The 12,965-nt window shown below is 36.0% G+C and overlaps 1 protein-coding gene across 1 annotated transcript in view; it reads right to left on the bottom strand.

The window, feature by feature from the left end:
- Positions 1 to 12,965, bottom strand: part of LOC128871674 (uncharacterized) — a 39,325-nt gene that overhangs the window by 3,661 nt on the left and 22,699 nt on the right. Inside the window, exons 12-18 of the mRNA XM_054113620.1 lie at positions 10,831 to 10,993; positions 10,595 to 10,716; positions 10,205 to 10,511; positions 7,242 to 7,349; positions 6,454 to 6,583; positions 1,287 to 1,570; positions 1,102 to 1,229 (exon numbers count right to left, since the gene is read on the bottom strand). Of these exons, the coding sequence (XP_053969595.1) occupies positions 1,102 to 1,229; positions 1,287 to 1,570; positions 6,454 to 6,583; positions 7,242 to 7,349; positions 10,205 to 10,511; positions 10,595 to 10,716; positions 10,831 to 10,993 (1,242 nt within the window). The remainder of the gene's footprint in view (positions 1 to 1,101; positions 1,230 to 1,286; positions 1,571 to 6,453; positions 6,584 to 7,241; positions 7,350 to 10,204; positions 10,512 to 10,594; positions 10,717 to 10,830; positions 10,994 to 12,965) is intronic.

Below are 12,965 nucleotides of genomic sequence, written 5' to 3'. Positions count from 1 at the left end.
ACAACTGAATAATAAACAAAAGATTTCACAGATGTCACCAAAACAAAATGGCTGCCACAGGGCGCCAAAATCAACCCGCGCCAATTGAAAAACCTTATATCATCAAAATTTGTGTTTATTGTGCCTGACATTAGACTTTATCAGAAATCATCCGCCGTGATTTAACACAAATAATTGCCAAAATGTGATTTTGAAGAACACGAAACAATTTTTTTCAAACTTTAATATACCCATATATTTAATAAAGCATCTGAAAATAAATTCTTGTTTTTTTTTTCATACTCCTAAAATAATTCATTAAAATTAGGCTCCTTTTTCGGTCGCTGGGGTGGTGGTACCTCTTACTGCATATATTTCCACTGGTAGTGATGTCGAATAAATCGAAGACGTTGAATACATTCGACACCTCTGCACTCATACACCGAAACATCTATTTTATGTAACAGACAATTCTTACATAATTTTCGATTTCTACATTTTATATTATTAATTCTAATTTATGTAATTTTAATTCAATGGTGAATATCATTTTCATAAATAGCCTTGAATATACTAAATAAGGTAGTAGAAAGAGTTTCAACCTAGTTAAGTAATGACTAGATCTTAGCCCTTTTGATATTTTAGTAAACCTGAACTAGTTCGGAACTAGTTGGTTAGCAGGGTATACAATTTTATTATACAATACTAGTACAGTCATGTATTTACTGCATGTATTCATGCATTTACTGGAAAACAACTAAGCAAAATAAATTTAGTAAGTTCTCGACTACATATTATTCCTAAAACGACTTACATTTAAACTATGTAACCAGGTGTAATTAAAATTATGGTACGTATAACTTAAAAATAAATTACTAAGTGCAATTTTGTACTACAGCAAAAGTATATATTTTTGCATACATGTGGGCGTAGCTCGTATTTTACTTTAATTGGCATTCGCTTAAAATTATTAATTGCAATCAAATAGGCAGTATCAATATGAGCAACATACTGACTGAAAATAGAAAAGTAAACAAAAAGGGTTAACCTTTTATATGCTTCTAATATAAATACAAAACCAGTTTGCGAATAGTTTTTATTAATTTAAAAGCGCATACTCACCAAATATGATGCCACTAAAAAGGCTAAATGTCAAATTGCAATATGATTCTAGCATCGCTCCAATAATGTTGCTACCAAATACGCTTCCCGCACGCCCAATTAGAAAGCAAATGCAAACAGCTTTGCCGCTGTGAAGAAAAATAGAAATTTGTTTTCTCTCCACAATAATAATAAGTGTTAATTACCGCAAATATGTGGGCACCAAATTCACCACTCCACTGCCTAGCAAGGACACACAGACGCCTGGCATGGTGACAAATACAATAAAGAAAATGACGATGGCGATTGGATCGGTCAACCAATTCAAAGCTAAACAGCATGCCGCACTGAGGAACATCGATCCAATAATTGTAGCTTTGCGTCCAAATATATTTATTATCACGCCTACCAAAGCATAGCCTGCGATAAAACACAAGCCAAGGTAAATCGAATCAAGGTAGCTTTTATTGCTGATGTGATCGGTACAAGGCTGAAAAAAAGCAATTGGGAAAAAAGCAACTCACGATGAGTGGTGAGTTTTTCAGGCAGAAATAATATGCTGGATATAAGAAAAAACGTGAAAAACTGGTTCCCAATTTACCGAGTACGATCCCTACAGTCTTTCTAACGTACTTATAATACAACAAATACGTTTAAAACACTCATACGAAATTAGCAACAAGCGTAGCACCTCCTTTTTTTCAAATTTTACCAGCGTCGTATTTCTTCTGTGCACTCATTATTTGGATGAATTTTACTTTAATTTCAACAGTGATTTCACGTAGCTTATTTATTTATTTATTTTTTTTAATATATATATATATATATATAGATTGGCGCGTACACCCTTTTTCGGTGTTTGACCGAGCTCCTCCTCCTAATTGTGGTATGCGTCTTGATGTTGTTCCACATAATGGAGGGACTCCGAGCGGCAGATATTTTTCATGGCAGAAATACACTCGGAGACTTGCCATTGCCTGCCGAGGGACGACCGCTATTAGAAAACACTTTTTTTTCATTTTGGTCATTCACTGAGATTACGTTCTCTCTGAATTTCGAATGGTAGTCACGCACCAACCCATTCGGCTTCAGCGGCTGCCCAATTTTTGTTTTTATAATTATAGGGGGCTACTGTGTTTATGCTATGCCCTAAATGTTATGCTTGATTTGCTTGACACATACATGGGATTCACATACTGAGAATTATGATATCACTGATGTAATTTTATTTTATTTTTTTTTCATTTATATTACATCTCTAATTCTGAGTATACCTCCTTAACTTCCTAATTCTGAGTATCTGAATCTCATGATCGCATGAATTAAATAACGGTATGCCGAATAAAAAAAAAATATAAATAAATAATTGGCGCGTACACTTCTGTTAGGTGTTTGGCCGAGCTCCTCCTCCTATTTGTGGTGTGCGTCTTGATGTTGTTCCTCAAATGGAGGGACCTACAGTTTCAAGCCGACTCCGAACGGCAGATATTTTTATGAGGAGCTTTTTCATGGCAGAAATACACTCGGAGGTTTGCCATTGCCTGCCGAGGGGCGACCGCTATTAGAAAAATGTTTTTTATTAATTTTGCTTTCACCGAGATTCGAACCAACGACCTCTCTGTGAATTCCGAATGGTAATCACGCACCAACCCATTCGGCTACGGCGGCCGCCCGAATATCCCGGGTCTATTCCTAAGTGGAATACTAATACTTCTTCTGTAATATTTTCTTCTAATATTAAGCGAACTTTATAGAATTCTTATGTTCTAATCTATCATGAGTATATACCCAAAAAATTGTAGGATCATCTTTGATTTTCCAATTCAATAACATTAACTGTATGTATCTTAAGAACTTTTTACTAAGATTTTCACAAGACTTTTTTTATAAATTTAAACGGCAACAAACAACATTCTCTTCACTTACAATATCACATAAAAAATTCAGTTGATTAGTGATTGAGAATCACTACATATTATAAAACAAAGTCGCTTTTTCTGTCCCTATGTCCCCTTATACGCTTAAATCTTTAAAACTACGCAACGGATTTTGATGCGGTTTTTTTTTAAAGATAGATTGATTGAAGAGGAAGGTTTATATCTATATAATGTGAAGAAATATATAAAGGGGGCGTGGCAATCGGTCAAAATGTGGCAAAAAAACATAATTTTTTTGTTTTCACGGCCATATATCATAAACGAATCAACCAATTAAAATGAAACTTTCTTGAAGTTTAACTTTGAAATATTTACTTTCGTTCTGCATCAAAACACATAATTGATTTATTTGTTATTTAACCAAAATTGTTTAAACAAAAGCAGCTCTTTTTCCAAAAAAAGCTGTTTGTGTGTGTGTTCGCTGTCAACCGAGTGAAGCAGCAGGCGTTAAGCGATAATCTCACCACACTTCATTAATGTTGAATTACATCGTATGGTGACGTATGTATGTATGTATTTACGAATCGCTCGCATTATTTCATTTCGGACATATGTACATATGTATCTATGTATGTACTGAATTCCATGTAATTATATGTACATACAATTTTACAGCGAAATAAAACGCTATTTTCAGGTTCTATATTAGTAAATCGCACATAATTAAAATACAGTTTTTGAATAGTTTTTATGGATTCGGAGCGCGTTTAGTTTGCTATCAATTCCATACAATAACATTTTTTGTCATTTACTTTTTACGACAACTAATAGCTTATTTTCGAAGCGATTTCAACAAATGGGTACAACATTAATCCACACACATCCGAACCACACACTCTACAATGAAGCACCCGCTGAAAATCGCCACCGATGATGATAACAGCGTCTGTAGTGTTTCTAGACAGAGCAATACAGGAAAATTGATGCGTGACTGATCATTAATAGTCTGGGACGAAGCTACCATGTCAAACAAGACGTCTGTGGAAGCACTGGATAGGACAATGCGCGATTTGCGCAACAAAAATGCACCTATGGGTGGATGTACAATTCTGTTCTCAGGAGATTTCCGTCAAATCCTACCAGTTGTGACTCGAGGAACACGTGCTGACGAAATAAATGCTTCGCTAAAAAGATCCCACCTTTAGTCGTTTGTCAATAAATTAGAGCTTAAAACTAATATGAGGATTTCGTCATCTTCACGTGAGAACAGGCTATTTCCAGAGATGCTGCTAAAAGTTGGCAATGGAGAATTAACACAAAATGAGGGAAGGATTAACCTAGAAAACCTTTGTGTTTTGATAGACAACATCCAAGAGTTAGTCAACAATGTCTATCCAGACATTGATAACATAAGTTATAAGACAATATCTTGGTTTAAAGAAAGAGCTATTCTGTCACCAACTAACGAACAAGTAGATAAAGTAAATAACTTGATTATTTCAAAGATTGATGCGCCGACGAAAATATACTACTCGGTCGATACTGTTCTCGATTTGGAAGAAGCTGTTCAATTTCCTACAGAATTTCTAAATTCTTTGAAACCGTCTGGACTCCCTCCTCACAAAATGGAGCTGAAAATAGGTTGTCCTGTTATTTTATTAAGAAACCTAAGTCCACCTAAACTTTGCAATGACACGCGTTTGATGGTAAAATCACTGAAAACTTTCATAATAAAGTGCACAATACTCACAGGATGTGGTACCGGAGAAGATGTATTGATTTCCCGAATCCCTCTGATACCATCGGATCTACCATTCCAATTTAAACGCTTACAATTTCCGGTAAAGACACCTTTTGCAATGACCATTAATAAATCTCAGGGTCAAACCTTCAACGTTGCAGGCTTAGATTTGAGTGTTGACTGTTTTTCACATGGCCAACTGTATGTCGCTCTTTCAAGAGTAACCTCTAGAGAAAACATGTTTGTATTGTCTAATGACAAGAAGATGAACGTTGTATATAAAGACATTCTGTAATATAGTAATTGTTGTAAAAATAAAATAAATACATATGTAAAAATGCAAAAAGTTAATATGCAAAAATGTAGGGTATGAATTTAGATATCCCAAAGATAGCAGGAAATCTTCATGCTATAAAGAAAGGAGAATTGTTTTACTCCAAATTTAACGCGTGCGGGCCACGGGCAATAATGAATAAGCCAAAACTACTGGATCGATTTTAATCATTATTTCAGCGAGTGACATAGGGTGTATATTTTATACCCGTGCGAAGCTGGGCGGGTTGCTAGTATTTTATAAAATAGCAAATGTTAAAGCAATCATTCGAGCAACATTGTTTCATAATCTTGCTTTCAGTTGAGAGTCAGTTGTTTCTAAGTTTGGGAATGATCATGCGAATTTGCCAGATCCAGCGCTCTCTATTGGTTTTATATTTTGCATTCATATATTTTGGGCTCATATTTTTAAGTATCTAACAGTTATACTAAATATGAATAAATTGGGTAATTTTTGAGTTAATGATATGCGCTATCGAGCGATGATTAACGATTTTTTATGGCCGGAATTGGATGGTATTGATCTAGACAACGTTTATTTTCAACAAGACGGCGTACGTGCCACACAAGCAACGAAACCATTGATCTTTTACGGGAAAAGTTTTCGGACCGTGTTATTTCTCGAATTGGTGATCACAATTGGCCACCGAGATCTTGTGATTTAACACCTTGTGACCGTTTTCTTTGCTGCCACGTGAAAGAGGAGGTCTAAACCAGGGACGTTTTAAAACCTCAAAGATGGAATTCTTGAGGCTATCGAGGACATAGGGCAGCCACTTTGCAAATCGGTTATGGAAAATTTCATGAAAAGGATATTGTCCGAAATAAACATCCGATCATTTATATTAAAACATAGCATTTTTCTTAGAATATCAAAATAACACCTCTTATTGGAAAATCCTGCACTTGTTAAATTTATATTTTAAATAAGCCAAATAGGAATATAATAAAAAATTCAAAGAACCTCGACGCAGGGCCACCTAACTGGCCCAATCAAATAGTGGAACCTTTGTAGACATGCAACAACTATTCCTCAAGGTTTCCCGCGATTTCGCCAGACACATAAATTTTAATTTAAATGGCAGGTATAATAAATAATGGCGGCCGCCGTAGCCGATTGGGTTGGTGCGTGACTACCATTCGCAATTCACAGAGAAAACGTCGGTTTGAATCTCGGTGAAACACCAAAATTAAGAAAAACATTTTTCTAATAACGGTCGCCCCTCGGCAGGCAATGGCAAACCTCCGAGTGTATTTCTGCCATGAAACAGCTCCTAATAAAAAATGATCTGCCGTTCAGAGTCGACTTAAAACTGTAGGTACTTCCATTTGTGGAACAACATCAAGACGCACCCAAAAAGGGTGTACGCATCAATTATATATATATATATATGTACATATAATAAATAATGGTTTGCAAACCTTTGTAGAATTGTTAACTGAGTCACCATTTGATTGAGTTATCAACTCGCAGATAGTTAATGTTCTCTCATCTGCATTTGAGCTAACTCTGTTTTGAATTTCTGAAAACCAAAGAGCCATGCCGGTAGAGCTGGAAAAATATAATTATACTTCATTAGCTTAAATCAAATAGATTCTCATTGGGTTTAAGTACTTAAATACTAGGGATACCAATCCTAATATTCCAGAATCTAAAAGTTTTTATGTAAGCAACATTTCGGTATTGATTGATATGAATCCCGTGAAAATTTATAATTTTTTTTAAATTTAAGTGTAAGAAAGGTTTGTCGTGGAAGGTAATAAGCCACAAGGTAAAATTTTGTATACCGTGTATCATGTGTACCAGTTCATTAAAATTAAAAATATAAAATTAAAAAATAAATTAGAGAAAAATTTCCATATGACTTTTTGGCCATTAATGATTTATTGCGTTTGTTCTGCGGAGTTTATTCTTTTGTGAAATTAGTCAAGTTTCATTACTAATACTCATTGAGTACTACCAAATAAATGTGGTTTTTGGTAGATATTTCCAGTGGTGCCAATGTATGTTTATTTATGCCAGCTACCTCATCTATTCGCCACTCCCTAATGCATGGAGAATCGAACACGACTATTACGACATATCTTATTTTATTAACAACAAAATTGTATCCCAGATCCAATTCTGGAATCCCGATAAATTCCATAATCATCTATTCCTTGTATAATGGCATCCCTAGTACCCACACATCTTCAGAAAATAATATTACCTGAAAAACATGCCGCTCATACACGTGCAGCATATCATGAAATTTAAGACATATGGACGACGCAGTAACGGACGAGTTTCCAGCCAAATATGCTTGATTGTATCATAGCTTTAATAATAAAAAAGTTAAAGTTAAATATATAGAGCTGGCTTTAATATGTATAATTATATATTATGTAAATGGCACTTGCAAACGTTATTGAGTATTTTGCCGAGCTTCTCCTCCGATTCGTTTGCTGTTTTTGGTTGTGTTTTTCTACAAATGGAGGAACCTACAATGATATGCCGCCTCCGAACACAGGAGTTTTTTTATGAGGGGCCTTTTCATGGCACAAATATTCTCGGAAGTTTGCTATTGCCTGTTTTCCCCATCATTTGGTGTTTCATGCCCGGGACTTTAATTCCTTACACTTCCGAATGGTAGTCATACACCAACGCATTGGACTTCGGCGGTCGCTGACTTTAATAAGCTACAGAAAGCTTCGATGAGGCGGCACCAAAACGGGAAAGGTGTTAAATAAGTAAATTTAAGCGGATATGTTAAGATGGGAATTATATCATGTATAATGCCTTCACATGCCGGACATACATATATTGGCTATGTCGGCCGTCTCAATGCCTTAAATGTTCTAAGAATACACCTCACTAATATCAATATCGGACGTCAATAACAAACGATCATCAATATTAGAAATAAGTGAACCTCCTTCAGCAGGAACCAATAACACCATCTTGTGGAAGCCTATTGCGATAGTGCTGTTTACTTTACGGAAATCATGTGTATGCGGCCGGCGCAGCCGAATGGGTTGGTGCGTGACTACCATCCGGGAGTGCGTAGGTTCGAATCTCCGTGACCGAACATCAAATAATAGAAAACTCTTTTTTTCTAATAGCGGTAGCCACTCGGCAGCAATGGCAAACCTCCAAGTGTATTTCTGTCACAAAAAAGATCCCCACAAAATCCATTTGCCATTGGGAGTCGACTTAAAACAGTAGGTCCCTCCATTTGTGGAATAACACCAAGACGCACATCACAAATAGGAGAAGGATATCGGCCAAACACCTAACAGATGTGAACGCGCTAATTATTTATTTATTATTTATTTATTTATGTTTATGTTAGCTTTGGTCTGCTTGGATGGCGGGTTTCCCCGGTCTCAGTAGTAAAACCACTATTCCTGCTTTTGACTTTTGGCCATATACACATTGTAAGAAAATATACACAAGATGGATCCAAGATAATAATGGGAGGTAGCACAAGACACCATTTTGTGCTATTGGTCAGACCAGCGTTAGCAGTTGTTAAATTTGTTAAAATGTTTTCTTCGATAATACGATATTACACGGTGTGGTGTGTTTTAAAGGCTTGGCATTCACCTTTTCTAGAGAATGGTCACTTTTCAGCACGTAGGGGACAGGTGGAGTTACTCACACGGTAATTGGATTTGAAGAAGGTTGGGGGGAACGAAAAGGTGTGTTGACCGTGGAGATCCCATGTTGAGTGCTTTTGGTAAGAATTCATATTTAAACAACTATTATACCAATAGCATTTGTTTTTGGCCGCCTTTTACAAAAACTGAACAGATCAGCTTGTGGAGGTGGCACTATTATTACCGCATACAACCTTCAATAAAAAAAAAATATTCGGATGAAAGCAGAGTTCTTTCGGACAATCTCACGCACCAGTGGGCCTTGGCGGTAACACCTCGATTGTTATCATTTTTGCAAAAGTATAACCTAATTGTCCTTGGTCCAAGAGCTCTTTACGTATACATTTCTGAGATATGAATTTCGGAACAATACTGAATAAAAATGCGATATGGCTGCTTCAATAATTATCGCACCCATTGTAGTACCATTTGGTCTATAACAGTTTAAATTTCCACACAGAATTTTTCACGAATTGCAAAACAAAAAAACACAAAAAGGGTAGGCTTTTCTCCTACTCTCATAAAATCTGCCACTGGAGACTTTCGAGGATCGTGCTCTGTCACTTGTGAGGTTGAGGTAATGAATTCATAGGGAAAGATGGTAAGGAGAAATGTTCTCCATATGTGAATAACTTATGCGATTGAAGAAAATAAATAAACACTGAAGAAAGCGAGTAAATTACGTCTTAATTGGCACCGGCTTTGCCACCTTGATCAAAAAGTTCCCGGAACAATCGCCTGGTGACGCTCTGAGCCAACATATTTTAGTTTTTTATTAGGTTACCACATTTCTACCATTTATCGTCATTGCTTAATATTTATAGAAGTTACCCCGTCTTGAGTAAATCTATCCCTGCACGTCTTTCGATTTTTTATAGTCTTAAAAATGGATTTGACTTCGTAACAACGAGTTTGTATTAAATTTTGCGTAAAAATGTTGGAAAACTGTTCGACCATGTTAATCTAAAGAAAACAGCCGTTTACAAGTGGCATGCAGATCGTGAGTCCATCGAGGATTACAAAGGTAGTGGCAGGCCCTCGACATCGAAAACTGTTTAAAAGTTGATCAACAACCACAAATTAACCCTCAGAGAGCTGGTAGCGATGCTCACGGTTTTTATGGATTACAACGATATTATACACCACGAGAAGATCATATAGTTAATAAGGACTATAATTTGGGTGTTATAAGACGTTTAGATTTAGCACCATGAGAACACATCGTCGCACCCTGCCATCATTATCCGAGAATTTTTGACCAAGAACTAAACGAATTCCTTCCAACAGAAAACAGTTGCTCTTAATTTATTTGGATTTTGAGTTACGAGTAAAATTGAAAGTGTTTTTTTTTTCATTTCTATAACTCAAAGACAGAAGCCAAGAAAATGTAATGCAATAGGAAATTCTTTTCGGAAGTCTCTTAATAAAGGTGAAATTTCATAAGATATCTTAAATTTGGTAAGATATCAAATATGCAATATGTGTGTAGGAATTTATATACATATACCATATATTTATATACTTTTTTTCTTACCACGACTTGCTTGTTAAAACCTTTTTGTCTACTTCCATTGTTTCTTCGGCCCTTAATTTTTCCACACCTAACTGCTTCAAATCTTTACCAGTATTGCGCTTACAAATCCAATTAACAGCTGTCAGCACTTCTTCATCTTTACCCAATGATAACAGTAATTTGGGACTCTCTGGTAGTGCTGTTAATACCACCGTTGCTATGAGGCCCGGTAATAAATAAAAAGGTGTCAAAACACGCCATGGCCGAAAAGTGAAATTTTCACTTATCTGAAGGGACCAATCCATAGTCAGTACCAACCAAGCAATAGCTGTTAATGTAAGGATAAAATACTTTTCATACCGACATATCTACAAATGTTATTATGGAATTACCAAACGAATTCAAACCTACCCGGTACGTACACCATTCCTATGCCTACAAATAGACTGGCATAATTGAGCACTACGGCACAATGACGCGTTGTGAAAAATTCTCCCAAATATGCATAAGTTGTACTGGAAGGGCCTGCAATGCTTTTAAGAGAAAGACTCAATATTATTGAAAAAAAATTTAGATATTTCTTTATGAAACGAATAATATTTACATACCCACATATATTTTATTATATGTACACTTTGCATACTTACAAAAGGCCTACAACGAATCGCATAAATACGTAAACCCAGTAGTTGGGTATGAACATGGATATGGTCGAGAAGAGCGTTGCTCCAACTGTTGAATAAAGCAATACTGTCCGCCGTCCTATTGTGTCGCTGAGATAGCCCCAAACGTATGAACACAATCCAATACCTGAGAAAAATTAAAAACGTCATATATGTAAATGATAGTAAGAGATATTAAAACTGATATAAATATGTATAAATGTATATGTGTATGTGCACTAGGTTGGCCAAAAAAGAAAATTTGATTTCTTGACGATATCGCTTAAATTTGTTCTATGGCCAAGAAAATGAGACACTTATTTTTTAATTAATATTTACACTGAACGTCAACGCTATGAAAATTAACAATGAATTCCTATAAGAAAAATGGATTTTCGCGCAAATTTGGTATTTGATCCCTTCTTTTAATTTCCTTTCATAAATGTCCAAAAAATTGTACCCTACGCTACATTAAAAAAAAGTTATTTAAATAAATTTTAATAGGGCCCGCTGAACGAGGCAGTGAAAGAGAAACTGGCTACTAAAAAGTTGATGTATAATACAAAAGCTGGCGCAAACAAGTTCAGAAACCGACAAAAAATTATATGTTGTCGCAAAAAAAGAATCAAATAAAGCAGTCGCATAATCGAAAGCAAGTACCACAGATGAATTTTATGAGCACCCTGCTGCCTCAAAGAAAAACAAAGAAATCTTTAGTGTTGCAAAATTTAGGCACGGAGACACCATGGCCATAAAAACGACCAAATTTATTTAAAATCAAAATGGTAAGCTGTTAATATTTGACACTGAAACTAGCAACATATGGAAGATATATTTCAATGAATTTCTCAACGAAGAATACTAAAGTAAACCAATCTTAAAACTACCATAAGTCGACGGCCCTTTCCCGAAAATAACATCAGAAGAGATTTAACAAGCGCTAGCTAAAAGCAACGCTAGCTAAAGCAACAGTGCCTGATAACATACCAGCCGAGGTTGGGTCCAACAAGCATCAGATTCCCAAAACCCTTATTTAGTGGCATACTATATATATGGGAAAACCCCAAACAGCTGGCACTACAGCTACATCGTCCCACTCTATAAGAACAAAGGTGACGTGGGAGACTGTGGTAACTTCAGAACAATCAAGTTTATAAGTCTTTTTTTTTAGATTTGGGAATGATAGGCTACGTGAGTTGATACAAATCAGTAAGAAGCAGTGTGGCTTCAGGGCAGGCAATTCGACAACAGATGCTATCCACACAATAAGAATACTAATGGAAAAGTACAGAGAAAATGAAAAAAAAAATCTATTTTAGTTTTATTGATCTGGAAAAGCGTTCGATAGAGTAACTCGCAAACTTATATGGCAGGCTCTTAGAGCGCGAAAAGTACCTGAATACTGCGTCAAAGCAATATACGTCAGGCAATACAACCACAAAAGTTAGAGCAAAAGCATTGCGAAAGCATTGCGAAAGCGATGAATTTGCCGGAAAAGTGGGTGCACACAAGGGTAACGCATTGAGCCCTCTTCTATTCAACTTTGTCATTGACTACATAACCGCCAGCATTCAACGCGACGTTCCGTGGGTCATACTGTACGCTGACGACATCGTGCTAGTGAGCGAAGATGCAAATGATATCCAAGCCGCACTCAATCAGTGACAAAACAACTCGAGTCGCATGGACTAAAACTAAGCAGTGCTAAGTGTAAAAAGAATTTCACTTCCCCCAAAAGGCAAAATATACAAAACCGCCGTGCGTCCCACTCTTTTTTAAGGAGCCGAATACTAGCCTATAAAAAAGTTAGACGAAAGAATAATTCAAATGGCAGAAATGAAAATGTTGAACAAACGATATTTTCTTTTAGTGCTCAGATGGGCCCTGGGTTTGCTTCATAGGCTTTACTTTTAAGGTATCCCATAGAAAAAATTCCATATAGGCGGAATCTGGCTACCTGTGTGAGCAGGATATGTCACCGAAATGGATTCCAAGTGTGCTCAGGTTAATCCACAAATAGAAAACAAAGTAATATTTTCCTTACCATTTGGTTAAATTGTATCTTATTTACTTAGCTTCCTCAGCTAAGAAAAAAGGGATAATCTGGTATTTTCTTGGCC

The sequence above is a fragment of the Anastrepha ludens genome, chromosome 2 (assembly GCF_028408465.1).
Source record: "Anastrepha ludens isolate Willacy chromosome 2, idAnaLude1.1, whole genome shotgun sequence".
NCBI lineage: Eukaryota > Metazoa > Arthropoda > Insecta > Diptera > Tephritidae > Anastrepha > Anastrepha ludens.
This window is presented reverse-complemented; position numbering and strand designations above follow the sequence as displayed.